This window comes from Podarcis filfolensis (assembly GCF_964270895.1).
Source record: "Podarcis filfolensis genome assembly, chromosome: 9".
In the NCBI taxonomy this organism is placed as follows: Eukaryota; Metazoa; Chordata; class Lepidosauria; order Squamata; family Lacertidae; genus Podarcis; species Podarcis filfolensis.
In genome coordinates this window covers 77674539-77689170 of record NC_139610.1, presented here as the reverse complement: position 1 = coordinate 77689170, position 14632 = coordinate 77674539, and the positions used below count along the sequence as shown (strand labels likewise).

Genomic DNA, 14632 nt, shown 5'->3' with positions numbered 1-14632 from the left:
TCAGTAGCGGGCGGCCGGGCAGGGCTGCTGTTTCCCCACTAGAGGGCGCTTGCGCCCTGCTTGGTTCCAGCACCAGCGCATTTAGGATGCCTAGAAACTCGGCCTCTTTGTCGTGCCCGGAACCCACATGCAGCCCGCCTAGGTGAGCGTAGCGGAAGTCGCCTCTTGCGTCCGTGCCTCTGCTTTCGGATGCTTCCTTGATTTCATTCATCCTGTCAAGGTCTCCCTGAGCATTTGGATCGGGGCGACTATGGCATGTCTCCAGGACTGAATTACTCTGGGGCTTTCATCCCTCAATCAGTTTAAAAGCTGCCATGACTCCTTTTTTATTTTGGTTTCTTGGGGTAGCAGTGGGTTTGTGGGGGAAGAAGAAAACAGGGGGATATGCTCTAGGGGAATGCACTGCATACCAGGAAAAAACCAAGTAGGCTTCTCCATGAATTTGCGAATCCTCTTCTAAAGTCATCCAAGTTGGTGGCCATCACTGCATCCTGAGGCAGGGAGTTCCATTGCTTAATCCGGCGTCCTCTCCTGGCCCAGAGCTGGTCGAAGGCCCTGGAGGAGACGCCCCTTGTGGGGTCTGAAGCGGAGTCCCGGCCACACCCCACTCCTTGCGTAGGGCTCCTTCCTTCGACTGCAAGATGTGCCACTTTTCCTCTCCAAGGAGGTTTTCCGGCGGAAAGTAGGCTGCGTGGCCCAGCCATTAGTCTCCGCTATAGGATCACCCTGCGCGCCTCCTTTTGCTGTTGCTGCTGGCTCGAGACCCTCTCGGCTCCCGGGAGCTCCCCGTCCCGCCTTAAGTAGGGAGGGACCTTCTAGCCAGGCTTCTCCCTCCCGCCCCGCGTAAGTCCGTCCCGCCGCGGAGCTGCGCCCGCCCCGTCCGAAGCGGAGCCCCCGATGCTCTTCGGTGGCGGCGCGCCTGCGCCTCTCCCGCTGCGCGGGGGCTGCTCCCTGCGCCCGCCCCGCCGGCCCGAGCCAAGCGCGAGCAGGCCGGCCGGGGGCGGGGTGAAGGAGAGGCCGGCCGGGGGCGGCCCGTTAGTCGCCTGGCCTTGAACAGCGGGGCAGCGCGGCTCGGAGGCGGCGGGGACGCAGTGGAGGCGGCGCAGCTCAGCCGAGGTCAGCGGGGACCCCGGGCGGGGCGACGAGGACGGCTCTTGCGGGGAGCGCACCGGAGGCGCGCGCTCCTTCGGGATGAGCTGGAGCTGGGCGAGCGGGAGGGGGAACTTGGAAGACGCGACGCTGTCTCCGAAGCAGGCGCCCGTGGCAGAGGCCGCCCCCGAGCCTGGCTGGCTGGCCAGCCCTGCCCAGCTCCGGGAGGACGGGGGAGCTCCGGGTCGGCGGCTGCGTGGGACCCGCGGCATCCCGAGGCAGCTGGGAGGCGAGACGGGGGAGGAAGGGGGCCTCCAGACGCGTCCCCGCCCGGCCACTGGAGACCAGGACTCCTCGCGGGGGCGGGCGGGCGGGCCGCGGTTCCTCTCGCAAGGCCCCGACGGGAGAAGATAGACGGCCTCTGCCCGTGGAGGCTCCATCTCGCTCTCCCGGCTCGCAACCACCTTCTCCTTTTAAAAGTCCCGGCTGCCTCCTCCGCCCGAAGGGCTCTCTGCCCGGCCCAGGAGGGGCCAAAGCCGCCTCCGCTTTCCTTCCCTCCGCGCGTCTCAGGTTGCCCACCGGCACCCCCCCTTTTTTGCGAAAGTTAAAAGCCCCTCGACAGTTCCGCAGGGTGACTCGATCCCCAAGTGGCGCCCACCTGGGCCAGCGGAAGGGGCTCCTGTGGACGAGAGGCTTCTTATGCGGCGGGGGGGACTTGTTCCGACCCCTTGGGAGCAGCATCCGCGCCAGTTCAGCAGGAGAAGCGGGGCGGGACGCCTCTGGTCCTGGGCAAGGGCACAGGATGGCCGCGGGGATTTGCTCTGTGCTCCTGGGTGGAGGAATGGCCTCGCTGGGGCAGGAGGACGACGAGGCTGAACTTGCAGGGCCGCGACTGCCCGCCTGCCTGCCTGGGCCCGGGGGTTCTCCCCCCTCAACCTCCCTCTCTTCCCCTCCAGGTCCAGGCAGCCAGGACGATGGGTCTTGCCCTGTGGGAGGTGCTTGGGCTGCTGTGTGGTGTCTGGCTGGGGGTGAGCGCCGCCCAGCAGAGCACCCCAGCGGCACCCACAGTGCGGAGCACCCCAGCTGGCCCCAAGCTGCAGTTCCGGCTGGCTGGCTACCCCCGCAAGCACAACGAGGGCCGCATTGAGGTCTTCTACGGCCAGGAGTGGGGCACCATTTGCGACGACGACTTCACTCTGGCCAACGCCCACGTTCTCTGCCGCCACTTGGGCTTTGTGGCCGCCACCGGCTGGACTCACAGCGCCAAGTATGGCAAAGGCATCGGTGAGCATCGAGGGCCGGGGCGAGGGGCGCTGGGATGGGGCAGGGCGGGGGCGGGGCAGCCCCTGCACTGTTTTGTCCTTGAGAAGAGGAGGCACTCATAAGCTGCAGCCTTGATCTGATCCAGGCGTCACATTTTATTTTATTAAATTTCTAGAAGATCCCAGGGTGCTTCACAATATAAAAAAAATCACAAAATACATAACATAGTAACAAACACACCATGCAGTTTTAAAAGCCACAGATTGTTTAAATACATAATATTATGTAATTGTTTATTGCACTTAAATAAGGAGCTCACAGTGGACCACGTGCTTCTCCCACTCCTCATTTAATCTGCACAACAACCCTGTGAGGTGGGTAAGGCTGAAAGGCACGGACTGGCCCATGGTCACCCAGTGAGTTTTATGGCCAAACGGAGACATGAACCCTGGTCTCTCCTGGTTTGACACTCTAACCACAAAACCACACTGGCTCCTCGCTTTCTAGGCCACAATCTTGCAGAACCAGTGAAGGAATACTAAAAGATTGTGCATTTAAGCATATGCAGAGAGCATTTCTCCTCTTTGCTGGGTAAGCACAGCCAGACTTTGGAACAGTCTCTGGCTAGAGATGCTCTCAGGTCAGGTTGAGTGCTCTCTCCTTTTCTTTCTTTCTTTCCTTCTTTCTTTCTTTCTTTCTCTCCCTCTCCATCACTCACCTGACTGCTCCTGGCTATGGCTTTGCAGGGCGCATCTGGCTGGACAACGTGAACTGTGGGGGCAGCGAGAAGAGCATCACGGACTGCCGGTCGAGGGGCTGGGGCAACAGCGACTGCTCCCACGAGGAAGACGCTGGTGTCATCTGCAAAGACGAGCGCATTCCTGGCTTTGTGGACTCCAATGTGATTGAGGTGGGTGGGGGGACGTTTGCTTGGGGGCAGGGGGTGGGAGGCCAGCAGGGCTGCTGTGCCTGTGGGAGCTAGGGGGACCCCCGTTCCTGCTGCAGACAACTGCTCCCTAAGCATGTGGGTCCGAACAAGGCTGCATTAGTCAGAAGTGGAAGGCTTGGAAGAGCACAGGATGTTCCCTGAAAGAGACTGGAGGAGGCCCAGGCGGGGCGGTGGGGGGGGTGGAAGGAAGGAAGAAGGGCCCCCAGCTGGGCCAGGCCTGCCTTCGTGCCTGGGCCTGTTGCTTGGGGCTCAGTCCCTCTTGAGGAAGGATTCAGCTGCCCTGAATCTTCCAACCTCAGTTTCATGGGCTGCCCAGGTGTGGGTGTTTATGCATCTATGGCAGGCGAGAAAGAGTAGGAAACAGCAAGCGAGAGCAAGGCAGCTCTGGCCAGATGTTCCTCTTGCAGCTGACTGTGGCCAGCTGGCTGGGACGCGTTTCCTCCACGAAGGGAGAGCAAATGTTCAGTTGGAGGGTGATTTTCCAGGAAAAATGTCTCGTGGCTCCAGCGCACAGACGTTTCCAGGCGCATTCCTATGTGGGGCTTTAACGTCGCTGTTAGCGCAGTCTGGGATCTAGCCCTGGGGGTGTAAGGGGGTCACTGCGGAAGCGGGGAAGGAGTGGGGGGCAAGAGGGAGCCTGGCCTGAGGTGTCCCTGGGAGTTGGGCAGGGCTGGTTTGGGGCCACATTCCTTCCATTTTTCCATTACCAGTTTGCCCATATTATATTCTGGAGAAATTTGAGGTGGGTGAACTCTTCCCCACCCCCAGTTTTGGGCTTCCCTGCAAGTCTTTCCCAGCTGGCCAGGCCCAACTCAGGAAGTCCTCCTGGGAAGCTACAGCAGACCCCTCACCCCACAGAGCCCCCCTTGGCTCTTCCTTCCTCTGCTCAGGGCTTCCTCCTCACACGGCCTGACGGCCTCCCGTCTCCAGCTGGCGGGGTGACGTCACCGCTGGAACTGGGGCACCAGCTGGGCAGAAGGCCAGAGGCGTTTTACACCCACAGCATTCCGTTCTGTGACTCGTCACTCGAGGGGAAAGTAGGGGCCGCCTGGTGTCACTTGGCCACAGCAAAGCCATGCTGCTTTCTATTAAGCAGGCTCCACACCCCTGTGGCTGCATTTTTGGGCCCAGGGATTCTTTTCTCAACAGCAGGAGGTTCCACCCCAGCCCCAGCCGCCTCCTTCCTCTCAGCAAAAGAGTCTCTGCCCTCCTCCTCCTCCCCCCACTTTAGAGACCCTGCTGGTTTTCTGTGTGCGTTTGGGGGCGGTGTTAAAAGTTGTTTTCCCAACAGGCTCCCACCAGATAGGTCCCACCTTCCATCCTCCAACTCCTCCTCCTGGCAACCCTCTCCAAACCCCCAGCAATGTGGGAATCTCAACTCAAGCATCCTTTCTCGGGGTGGAACCCAATCCCCTGCCAGGCCATGCAGTCAGGGCAGAGGTCTCTGCCTGGGGCTGACCCTCCCTCCCTCCCTCCAGACAGAGCAGAACCAGGTGGAGGAGCTGCGCCTGCGCCCCGTGGTCTCCCATGCCAAGCGGCCACTGCCCGTGACGGAGGGCATTGTGGAAGTCCGCCACCGGGGCAGCTGGGCACAGATCTGCGATGAGAACTGGAGCAGCCGCAACAGCCGCGTCATCTGTGGGATGCTGGGCTTCCCTGCCGAGAAGAAGGTCAACCGCAATTTCTACAAGTGAGTGACTGCGTGGAGGGGGGAGAACCGAGATCCCCCCCCATTCAGACCGTTGGAGCACAGTCTTGCCACTGACCTCCATGGGGAAGGGGGAATGGACTGATCACATGCTGGGAAATTGCTGGTTAACATTGTCTGTCTCTGGAGACAATGGAGGAGGGTGTCTTTGGGGGTGAAGCCAGGCTGTTGAAGAGTTCCAGCTGTGACTGGAGAGACCGATAGGGGAGAGACATGTTTTGTTGCAGCTGGGGCAGAGAAAGGTGGTCAGTTGCACCATGGCATTTCTTCTCTCTGCGCTCCTACCAGTGGTCATTCCTCCTCTGGTCACTGCTATAGAAGCATGACCTCACTGTCTGTCTCCAGGCACTGCGGTCATCTCTTGGGAAATCAGGAGAGGACCTTTGGGCTCTTCCCCATCCTCTGCACTTAAGTCTTGGATACTGTCATCATCATCATAGCCATGTGTCAAGACCCCTTTAAGGCTCTGCCCCCCTGAGTGCAAATTCCTGTCAAGGATTACGCCAAACTGAGAGGTGTCACAAATGCCACAGAAGTCAGAATCTGGATTCAAGATGACCTTTAACAGATTGGGAAACTGGGTTAAAACTGGCAAAATGGAGTTTAATAGGGACAAATTTCAGTTTCTACACTTAGGCAAGGATAACCAGCTTTGCATATAGAATGGGGGACACCTGACTTGACAGCAGGTCATGTGAAAAGGATCTTGGGGTCTTCTACGATCACAAGCTTGACATGAGTCCACAGTGTGATGCAGCAGCAAAAAAAAAGCTAATGCAATTCTAGGCTGCATCAACAGAAGTCTAGTGTACTGATCAGGGGAAGACAGGGTCCTGCTCTAGTCTGTCTTGGTCAGCCTCCACCTGGAGTCCCATGTCCAGTTCTGGGCACCAAAATTTATAGGTTAGGACTGCTGTAAATGACATCACCACCCTGGAGCTGAGCTATCCTACAGCTCCCGTCTAGCAATGTCTATCTTGCCTTGCAAGGAGCCAAGGTCTTTGGAGGAGGTTGCTGTCTTGCCTTGGACCTTCCTGTCTTGCCAGCTCAGCTGCTTTGAATTCAGACGGTTAGATTTGGGGAGGGTGTCTGAGTGGGAAGCTGCTCAGCGGAAGCACCTCCAGCTCTTGCAGCTAGAGAACGGGAGGATTGGGGACCAACTTGGCCAGATGTTGCCCTGGGGGCTCCCCCACCTCCCCCTGCCAGGCCCCTCGCCTGTCTTCCTGAAGAGGCCATGTTGACTTTCCTCCCGCAGGCGGGCCAAGCGAGCTGCCAAGGGCCGGAGGAAGCCAGGCCCCCGGAAGAGGTAACGGAGCCAGGAGGCCCCTGCTTCTCTGCAGCAGGCGGCCCCTGCCCCCTCCGGCCCCTGAGTCCTGCCCTACCTCCCACCTGACAGGGGGCCATGCTGTCCTGCTCAGTCCGGATTCACTGGCTGTGGATCCAGAAGGGGAGGTAGTGAACCTCCTCCCCAAACCGAGCGCCCCTTTCCACAATGCTTCCCCTGCGGGTTTGAGGGCAGGAGGTTCACCGGTGACTCAGAGGCGCTGCTGGAGGGCTGAGCTCTCTGCTTTCTGCCTCCTCTGCCTCTCAGTGGGGCAGCACCTCTCTCTGGGGCGTCTCCAGGTGCGGATGACATTTCTTGTCTTGCCAGGGGCATGAGTGTCTCATGGCCTTAGGCTGCCCTGGAGCTGAGCCATTTCTGCTGTGCGGACGGGGGCTGGCACTGAGGAACATGGAGAGTTTGGGGGGCAGCATTTGTCTTGATAGGACCCTTTGGAGCCCCCCCCCCAGCTATGCAGAGTTGGAATCATAGCATTATAGAGTTGGAAGGGACCTGAGGGTCATTTGACAGACAGACAGGAGAGAACCCCTCTGGCCTTGCGATGGATGCTTGCCCGTTTCCATCACCCTGACTCGGCCTGGGGAGCTGGTTTGTCAATGGCACGGGAAGACGCCGGAATGTTTCCGAGGAAAGGAGCGGGCAGGGCGGGGGGAGAAGGAAAGTGGGGCAGCACCTGAGCCATGTGAATGGGCGTCTGGCCGCGGAGGACTTTGGACAAAGGCGGCAGTGTGTGCTCTGTCTGGTCCAGGGATGTCTGAGCGGTGACTCACTGCTGGGCTGAGGGCACCTCTGTCTGCCTTCAGCTGGGAAGAAAGAGGCGTCTTTGCAGGCAGGCAAGCAAAGGTGGGCTGCAAGGGGGGGCGCTGGGAGGGAGCTGAACACCCAGGTCCCACCGCAACACAGTCGCCGTGTAACCTGGGTCCACTGTGTGGCATCATCTGTTTCCTCTCTGAGTCTTCCCTAAAAGGGCAAATTCTAGGAGGCTCTTCAGCTCAGCCTGAGGGCAGAAGGAGGTATAGGAGGGAGGTTTATAAAATCACACAGAAAGTGCTTCTTTGGGTGGGGGGGCTCTCTCTTTCATAATTCCAGGACTCAGGAAGCGATCCAATGTTGGGAGAGTTCCAGTGGGCAAAAAGGCAGCTCTTCATTGCAGAACACGGAATCTGCTTCCACAAGTCAGATGGGGGCAATTTAGAAGGGAATTAGACAAATTCCTGAAGGCCAGAGGAAGTGGGTTTGCCCTGCCTCATTCCCTGGCCCATCCTGCCCTGAGCTCTCTGTTATGACTCCCCAAAGGTCCCACCAGGTGGAAAAAAGATATTTCCCAGCCTTTTGTGTGTGAGAGAGATATTTTTGGGGGGGGGGGTATCCTGGGCTCTTCTGCATTCAAAACACCATGTCCTCTGCTGCTGAGCTAGGATCCCTCCTGGCTAAATGGAGCCCCCTTTTACAGAAGCAGTCTACCATCCTACATGTGCCAGCTGCTGGGGACTGCGGTCAGCTTTGAGGTTTCTCACAGCACTTTGCGTGGTGCTGTGGGGCACAGTGGGGTGGGCTAGAGGGAGGCTTTGAATGCCCAGTGATGGCGGGAGGGGCATTCTCCTGTTCTTCAGTGTCCCAAGGCAGAAATGAGACATTGAGCCATAGAACTACAGAGCTGGAAGAGACCTCGCCCTGCAATGCATGACTGCCGGTGTGGGGCTGCATGGCTTCTCTGCGCTGGGGCTGGGGCTGCTGGCATTAGTCCTGGGGGAATGGATACCACGCTTGCTTCTGACAAGCCTGGGCTGGCCTGTGCGGCCTGATCCATCCCGGAGCAGTGCAAATGAGCAGAGAGTTTGCAAGGATCCGGCCCCAGGGAGGGAAGGGTTCATGGTGGGCTCCGTCACTCACCTTGTCTGTCTGTCTTCCAGGCCGGTCTCCAGGTCTCGCTCCAAACATAGACGCAGGGAGGACTTTAGGGGCACCAAGAGGTAATGGGGCCTTGTGAGTCCCTGGGAGTCTGAGGGCAGGACTGGCACCCGGCTGCTGCCCTCGGAGGGAGCTAGAGGCTCTTCTGCAGCCGTCATTTCAGGTCCAGAGGAGCCGAGGGCCCTGCTTGGTATGGGAGTGCAGGGGACAGCGGAAGGGGGCCAGATGCTACGATGCACGCCTGCCCCACAGGTGCCCCACCTGTATGCTCCTTCCAGCCCTGCCCTCTGACCCCTCTCCTCTTCCCTGCAGGCTCTCCCTGGAACGGCAGCCGCTCAACTACCGCCTGCACTCGGTGGCCTGCCTGGGGACGGAGGTGCACCTCTCCCTCTGCTCCTTCGAGTTCTACAAGGGCAACGCCACAGGCGTCTGCAGGGCGGGGATGCCGGCCGTGGTCAGCTGCGTCCCTGGGCCGCTGTTTGCCACCGGGAACGCCCAGAAGAAGAAGAGGCAGCGGCAGCAGACGGGGCAGGTGAGCGAGGAAGGAGGGAGCAGGGGGCGCTTGCCCAGCCTGCCAGCTCTTTCACAGAATCCTAGAATTGTGGAGTTGGAAGGGACCCCCAAGGTCATCTAGTCCAAGCCCTGGAACGCAGGACACAGCTCTTTATTATGACCTAAACATCCCTCCTTTCCTCCAAATGGAGCGCAACTTGGCACCCTCTTCCCATTTTGTCCTGCAACAACCCTGGAAGTCAGGTCAGGCTGAGAGATGGCAGCTGCCCAAAGATCGGCCCCTGAGCTCCAGGGTGCTGGAGTCTCTCCCAGGTCCCAGCTCTCAAACCACTGCGCTGCACTACCTCTGAGGACTGTGGAGTGGGGCAGCCTCAGGGCCCCACCTCCTGGGCGTCTCAACTGCCCTTTGCTCCCCACAGCAGCGCGTACGGCTGAAGGGAGGGGCCAAGCCCGGCGAGGGGCGGGTCGAGGTGCTGAAGAACGGCGAGTGGGGCACCGTCTGCGACGACCGGTGGAGCCTGGCGTCCGCCAGCGTTGTGTGCCGGGAGCTGGGCTTTGGGAGCGCCAAGGAGGCTCTGACGGGGGCACGCATGGGCCAAGGTGAGCCGCTGGGGGGGGGGCCTGGGCTGCTCCTTCAGGGGTGCCCCCCAGTCCAACAGTCCCTCCACCCCCCCCACAGCCGTCTGGACTGCCACAGGTGCCAGAAAGGCCTGGCACTCCATGTTCATAGGGGGGGTCCCTAACTCTGCATGTGCCCCCACCAGGCAGATATGTGCTGACTTTGGAAATATACTTCTACAGAAAAGACTAGCCTGGCAAATGAAATGTGGGTGGTGGCTTGGGGTGAAGAAAGGGGGCACAGGCCGTCTCTGACTCCCCACCACCACCTTCCCCATAGACTGCCCCCCAAACGGGGCTCTCAGCTGGCCATTCCCAGAGGCCCAGCGTTTCCTCTCCTGCCACAGGAATGGGCCAGATCCACCTGAATGAGGTGCGCTGCCTGGGCACCGAGAAGTCCCTCTGGAGCTGCCCCCACAAGAACATCACGCAGGAGGACTGCAAGCACACTGAGGACGCGGCCGTCCGCTGCAACGCCCCCTACATGGGCCACGAAACCACGGTCAGCACTGGGGGCCCCAGGGAAGAGGGGCCTTGTCCTCTCTCCACCCCCCAAGTAGCAGCAGCAGCTCCTCCCAAAGGACTGGGAACTTCACTAGGCTGCCTGCAGGCTTGGCCCAGCCCACAACTCCCCCTATCCTGATTGGGGCTTGGTTTGAGGCCAGGGCTGGGGAACCCTTGAGGCCATGATGACGTGCCCCCCACTTGGCCACTGCCTGCCTGCCTTCCTGGCCTTGGCTGGTGGGAAGGGGCAGCGAGCCAGGATGGGGAGGGACAGCCGCCGGCTCATCGCTGGGCTTCCCCACAGATCCGCATTGCCGGGGGCCGAACCGCGTTTGAGGGGCGCGTGGAGGTGAGGCACGCCGGCCGCTGGGGCACCGTCTGCAGTACAGGCTGGAGCACCACCGAGGCCATGGTGGCCTGTCGCCAACTCGGCCTGGGCTACGCCATGCATGCCGTGACGGTAGGTGTGGGGCAGCCGTGGGGCTGGGAAGGAGGCAGTCGGGGGGAGGGGTTTCCTGGCAGGGCAGCTGGGTGAAGGAGAAGAGGCCCAGTGGAGAAGAAGGGGGATGTGGGGGCTACTACTAGCCAAAAGAACTGTGGAGTTGGGAGGGACGCCAGAGGCCATCTAGTCTGACCCCCTGCAATGCAGGTATGGCAGCTGAAGCAGCCCTGGCAGATGGCCAGCTGCTCTGCTCCAACAAGGCAGGAGAGTCCCTTGGATCTGGTGCTCTGGTCTCTGGTTGGACACTGCAGGAACAGGATTTGGGAACCAGCACAACAGACTCCCTCAGGAGCTTGGAAGCAGAGGCTGGATGGCCCTCTGTCCCAGAGGCTTTTGCTGCGATTCCTGCATTTCAGGGGGCTGGACTAGATGGCCCTTGGAGGGCCCTTCTGTTTGGTGCTTCTGCTTGTGCTGGCCAGAGAGGGGCAAAGGTGCCCCACTGCCCTGCCTCCTGTGTTCCGTCCCCAGGAAACGTGGTACTGGGATGCCAGCAACGTGACGGAGATGGTGCTGAGCGGGGTGAAGTGTGGGGGGCACGAGATGGCGCTGAGCCACTGCCAGCACCACAGCACCCTCAACTGCCCCAAGACGGGCACCCGATTCGCCGCTGGAGTCATCTGCTCAGAAAGTGAGGCTGGGAGGGGCTGCTGGGGGGCAGAGAGAGACCCCTGGGCCTGGGCTGCTCCTGGGAGCAAACCCACCTGGAAGCCCGCTGGGGGTCAGGGGAGGAAGGGGCTCCTTTGAGAGACATGCCCCCCCACCTTCACTGGGAGCCGGCTCTGAAGCCCCGGGTGTGGGGTCACTGAGAGGAAGAGGGGCCAGCCCCACAGCAGAGGCTGGCTCTTCAGCCGGCCCTATGACTTGAGCTAGCCCCACAGCTGCTGGGCCCGGCCCCCTCCCCTTCTCTCTTCACAGCTGCCTCGGACTTGCTGCTGCATGCCCCCCTGGTACAAGAGACTGCGTACATTGAGGACCGCCCTCTGCACATGCTCTACTGCGCTGCGGAGGAGAACTGCCTGTCCAGCAGCGCCCGCAATGCCAACTGGCCCTACGGCCACCGCCGCCTCCTGCGCTTCTCCTCGCAGATCCACAACAACGGCCGGGCCGACTTTCGCCCCAAGGCAGGGCGCCACTCCTGGGTCTGGCACGAATGTCACGGGTGAGCACCTTTCTCTCGCTCTCCTCTGGGCTCAGGCCTGGGTCTCTTGCTCTTTTTATTCTGTTGCGTTTATATCCCACCTTTTCCTCCAAGGAACTAAAGGTGGCGAAGGCATGGTTCTCTCCCTGCCCTCTTCATTTAAATACCCCCAACACCCTGCAAGGTAGGCTTGTTGCCCAGGGAGCTTCATGGACCCTGGTCTCTCCTTGTCCGATGCTCTAACCACTGCACAACACTGCCATGTCTCACCCCAGGCACTACCACAGCATGGACGTCTTCACCCACTATGACCTCCTGACTTCCAATGGCACCAAAGTCGCAGAGGGACACAAGGCCAGCTTCTGCCTGGAGGACACTGAATGCCACGAGGGTGGGTGAAGCTGCCAGGGTGCCTGTGGCCGTGGGGGGGGGAGCAGGGGGGCAGCAGCTGCCTTTGCTCTGAGGCTCAGAAGCCCAGATAGGCATGGGATCGAAAGGAGTCCAATGAGCTCAGGTTTGCCTACACTGGCTGGCAGCAGCGGCAGCTTCCCAGGGGTTCAGGGAGGAGTTTGCTGCCCCCTGGCAGGACTTGACCCCCCTCCCCTTTTTTGGACAGACGTGAGCAAGCGCTATGAATGTGCCAACTTTGGGGAGCAGGGCATCACGGTGGGCTGCTGGGACCTCTATCGCCACGACATTGACTGCCAGTGGATAGACATCACCGACGTCAAGGCTGGCAACTACATCCTGCAGGTGAGACCAGAAGAGGGAGGGGGCAACAAACTCCGCAGGTTGTATGAATGGCAACTGTCAGGGATGCTATAGCTACGGTTCCTGCATTGCAAGAGTTGGACTATATGGCCCTGGGAGTCCCTTCGGTAGGAGATGAATTCAGGATTAAATCTGTAGATTAAACCACCTATCCCACGTGTGGGAGAAATGGAAAAGCTAAGTGGGCTGTGAAGCCTTTTTGGCAAAGTAAATACACTTAAGTCATTTTGCAGCTTCCTGAATTTTAGGAATGGGGCAGTTATACCTTTTTATACCTTTATTTGCGGTTTACTGACCTTCCTCTCTTTACCTGCTGCAGAAAAGGTACTACACATTTTAGTAAGACAAACAAAAATTGTTTACTTACATTTCAGTGCAGGCAGCAAATACAGGAAAGTAGAAGCATAACGACACTTTTAAGTCACAGTAAAATAAAGGTTGGTAGTCTCAGAACAGGGTGTGTTTGTCTGGAGCCCCCGGGCACATGACTGCTTAGCTTGAGAGCATGGTGGACAGTGCGGGCAAGGGATTGTCACAGAATTTCTTCCCAAAGGAGACACACACAGGAGGTCCTTCCACCTCTCCATTTCTATTAAGGGAGTCCCTGCCAAGCCTGGTCTTATGAGAGGCAGGAAGTGATTTCCTCTCTCTACTCCCCCCCCCTAGTTTGCCATAAATAGGGCCTGATCCAGCCCTGTGGATGCAACTCTATAGACACTGATCTGGCAGTGAGCCCCATAGGATGTACTTCTGAGCAAAAGGCCATCAAAGGCTGGGCACCAAATCAGGCCGTTGAAATCAGTGGGACAGGCATGGCAGGGGGCGCTGCACCTGTGGAGCTTCCGCCTCACTCCTCCTACCCTCCAGCTCTCAGGGCGCTCCCTGCCCCTCCCCGGATGGGTGCCAGTTCTTCCCAGCAGCCCGTGGGGCACAGGGCTCCCTTCAGCCTCCCTCCCTCCCTCCAGGTGGTGATTAATCCCCGGTATGAAGTGGCGGAGAGCGACTTCACCAACAACGCCATGAAGTGCAACTGCAAGTATGACGGCCATCGCATCTGGGTGCACAGCTGTCATATAGGTACTTTCCGAGGGGTTTGGGGGGGGCTTGCTGGGGGTCCCCTCCTCTTCCTCATGCCCTCCTCTGGTCCTTCTGCTGCAGGTGATGCTCTCAGTGAGGAGGCAAACAGGCGCTTTGAACAGTACCCAGGACAGCTCAATAACCAGATTTTATAGGCCAGACCACAAGCGCCACCGGCTGGCCTGCCCCACAGAAGGGGGGCTGAACCCTGAAAGCCCATGACAGACAGACAGCGGCTCACCTGGCGCGCCACGGCCCTGGACGATGCAAAGAAGCCGGTTGGCAATGGGCAGAAGGAAAGCAGGCTGCCGACCCCCTGCTCGCCCCCCCCCCTCCATAGGGGAGCTGGGACTGAACTGCAAGGCCAACCCCCCCTTCAAACCCCCCCTCAAAGCTGTTTGCTTTCTTTCCCACAAATGGGAGCATCTGACATGATGGAGAAATTGCAGGGGGGGGGGTCAGGAGGAAGGCTGTCTACACCACTCCTGCCTGCCTGCTCAGGAGCTGCTCCTTCTGCCCCCCTGCACAGCCCCCCCCTTTCTGGTGCTGCAGGCTCTGAGGCCAGTTCTTGTTTCCTATATAAAGTTCATGTCTTTTGTCCAACTTGCCTCCCAGCTGATGTGTGAGGAAGGGGCAGCTCAGCTCTGAGACAGGAAAAGCTCCCACCCCCACCCCCTTGCATGCCCCCCAAAGGCATTTGCATCGCCTGGCCAGAGCCAGCTGCACCTGGGAGGGGGCCAGGTCCAGCAGCCCCTCAGCACGGTGGAGGGATGGGTCCTGCAGCCCCCAAAGTGCCAGGATTACGCGAGATCACAAGAAGCTGCAGAATCTGGCCAGTGCCCTGGCATCCTGTTCTCACAGCGGCCAGTCAGATGCCCCAAAGGGACGCCGACCCATCGTCACGGCAAAGGAGGGCCATCAATAATAATCTCCTTCATGAATCTGCCACTTTCTTTAAAGCCATTCCAGTTGGCGGCCATCCTGTCTCCTGTGGGAGGGAGTTCCACAGATTCCACTGTGTGACGTCCTTTTACCCCTCCTGAGCCTTCCAACATCCAGCTTCTTGGAAGTCCACAATTTCTAGTTTTGAGAGAGTAGGAGAAAAACTTCTCTCTCTGCTCTATTTCCCCCTATTAATCTGGGTGGGGCGTCTCAGATGGAGCCAGCCAAGAAGGAAAAGGGGGATTTAGCACACCCACCCCACCCCACGGGACCCCCCTCCCTGGGCCACTTCAGAGCTATGCGAG

The 14632-nt window shown here is 59.5% G+C and overlaps 1 protein-coding gene across 3 annotated transcripts; it reads left to right on the top strand.

The window, feature by feature from the left end:
* Positions 1–2063: 2063 nt before the first annotated feature.
* Positions 2064–13988, top strand: LOXL3 (lysyl oxidase like 3; the record flags this gene model as incomplete). 3 transcript variants are annotated; one of them, XM_083572111.1, is made up of 15 exons in its annotated part: positions 2064–2373; positions 3099–3262; positions 4780–4991; positions 6265–6315; positions 8265–8324; positions 8575–8794; positions 9195–9375; positions 9741–9895; positions 10202–10357; positions 10868–11027; positions 11315–11558; positions 11813–11928; positions 12154–12290; positions 13274–13385; positions 13467–13988. In XM_083572111.1, the coding sequence occupies 15 exons, from the start codon at positions 2064–2066 to the stop codon at positions 13538–13540; spliced, it is 2352 nt and encodes a 783-aa protein (XP_083428237.1). In that variant the 3' UTR covers positions 13541–13988. The 3 variants fall into 3 exon arrangements, with proteins under 3 accessions (XP_083428237.1, XP_083428239.1, XP_083428238.1); XM_083572113.1 differs by lacking the exon at positions 6265–6315; XM_083572112.1 differs by lacking the exons at positions 6265–6315; positions 8265–8324.
* Positions 13989–14632: the final 644 nt, after the last annotated feature.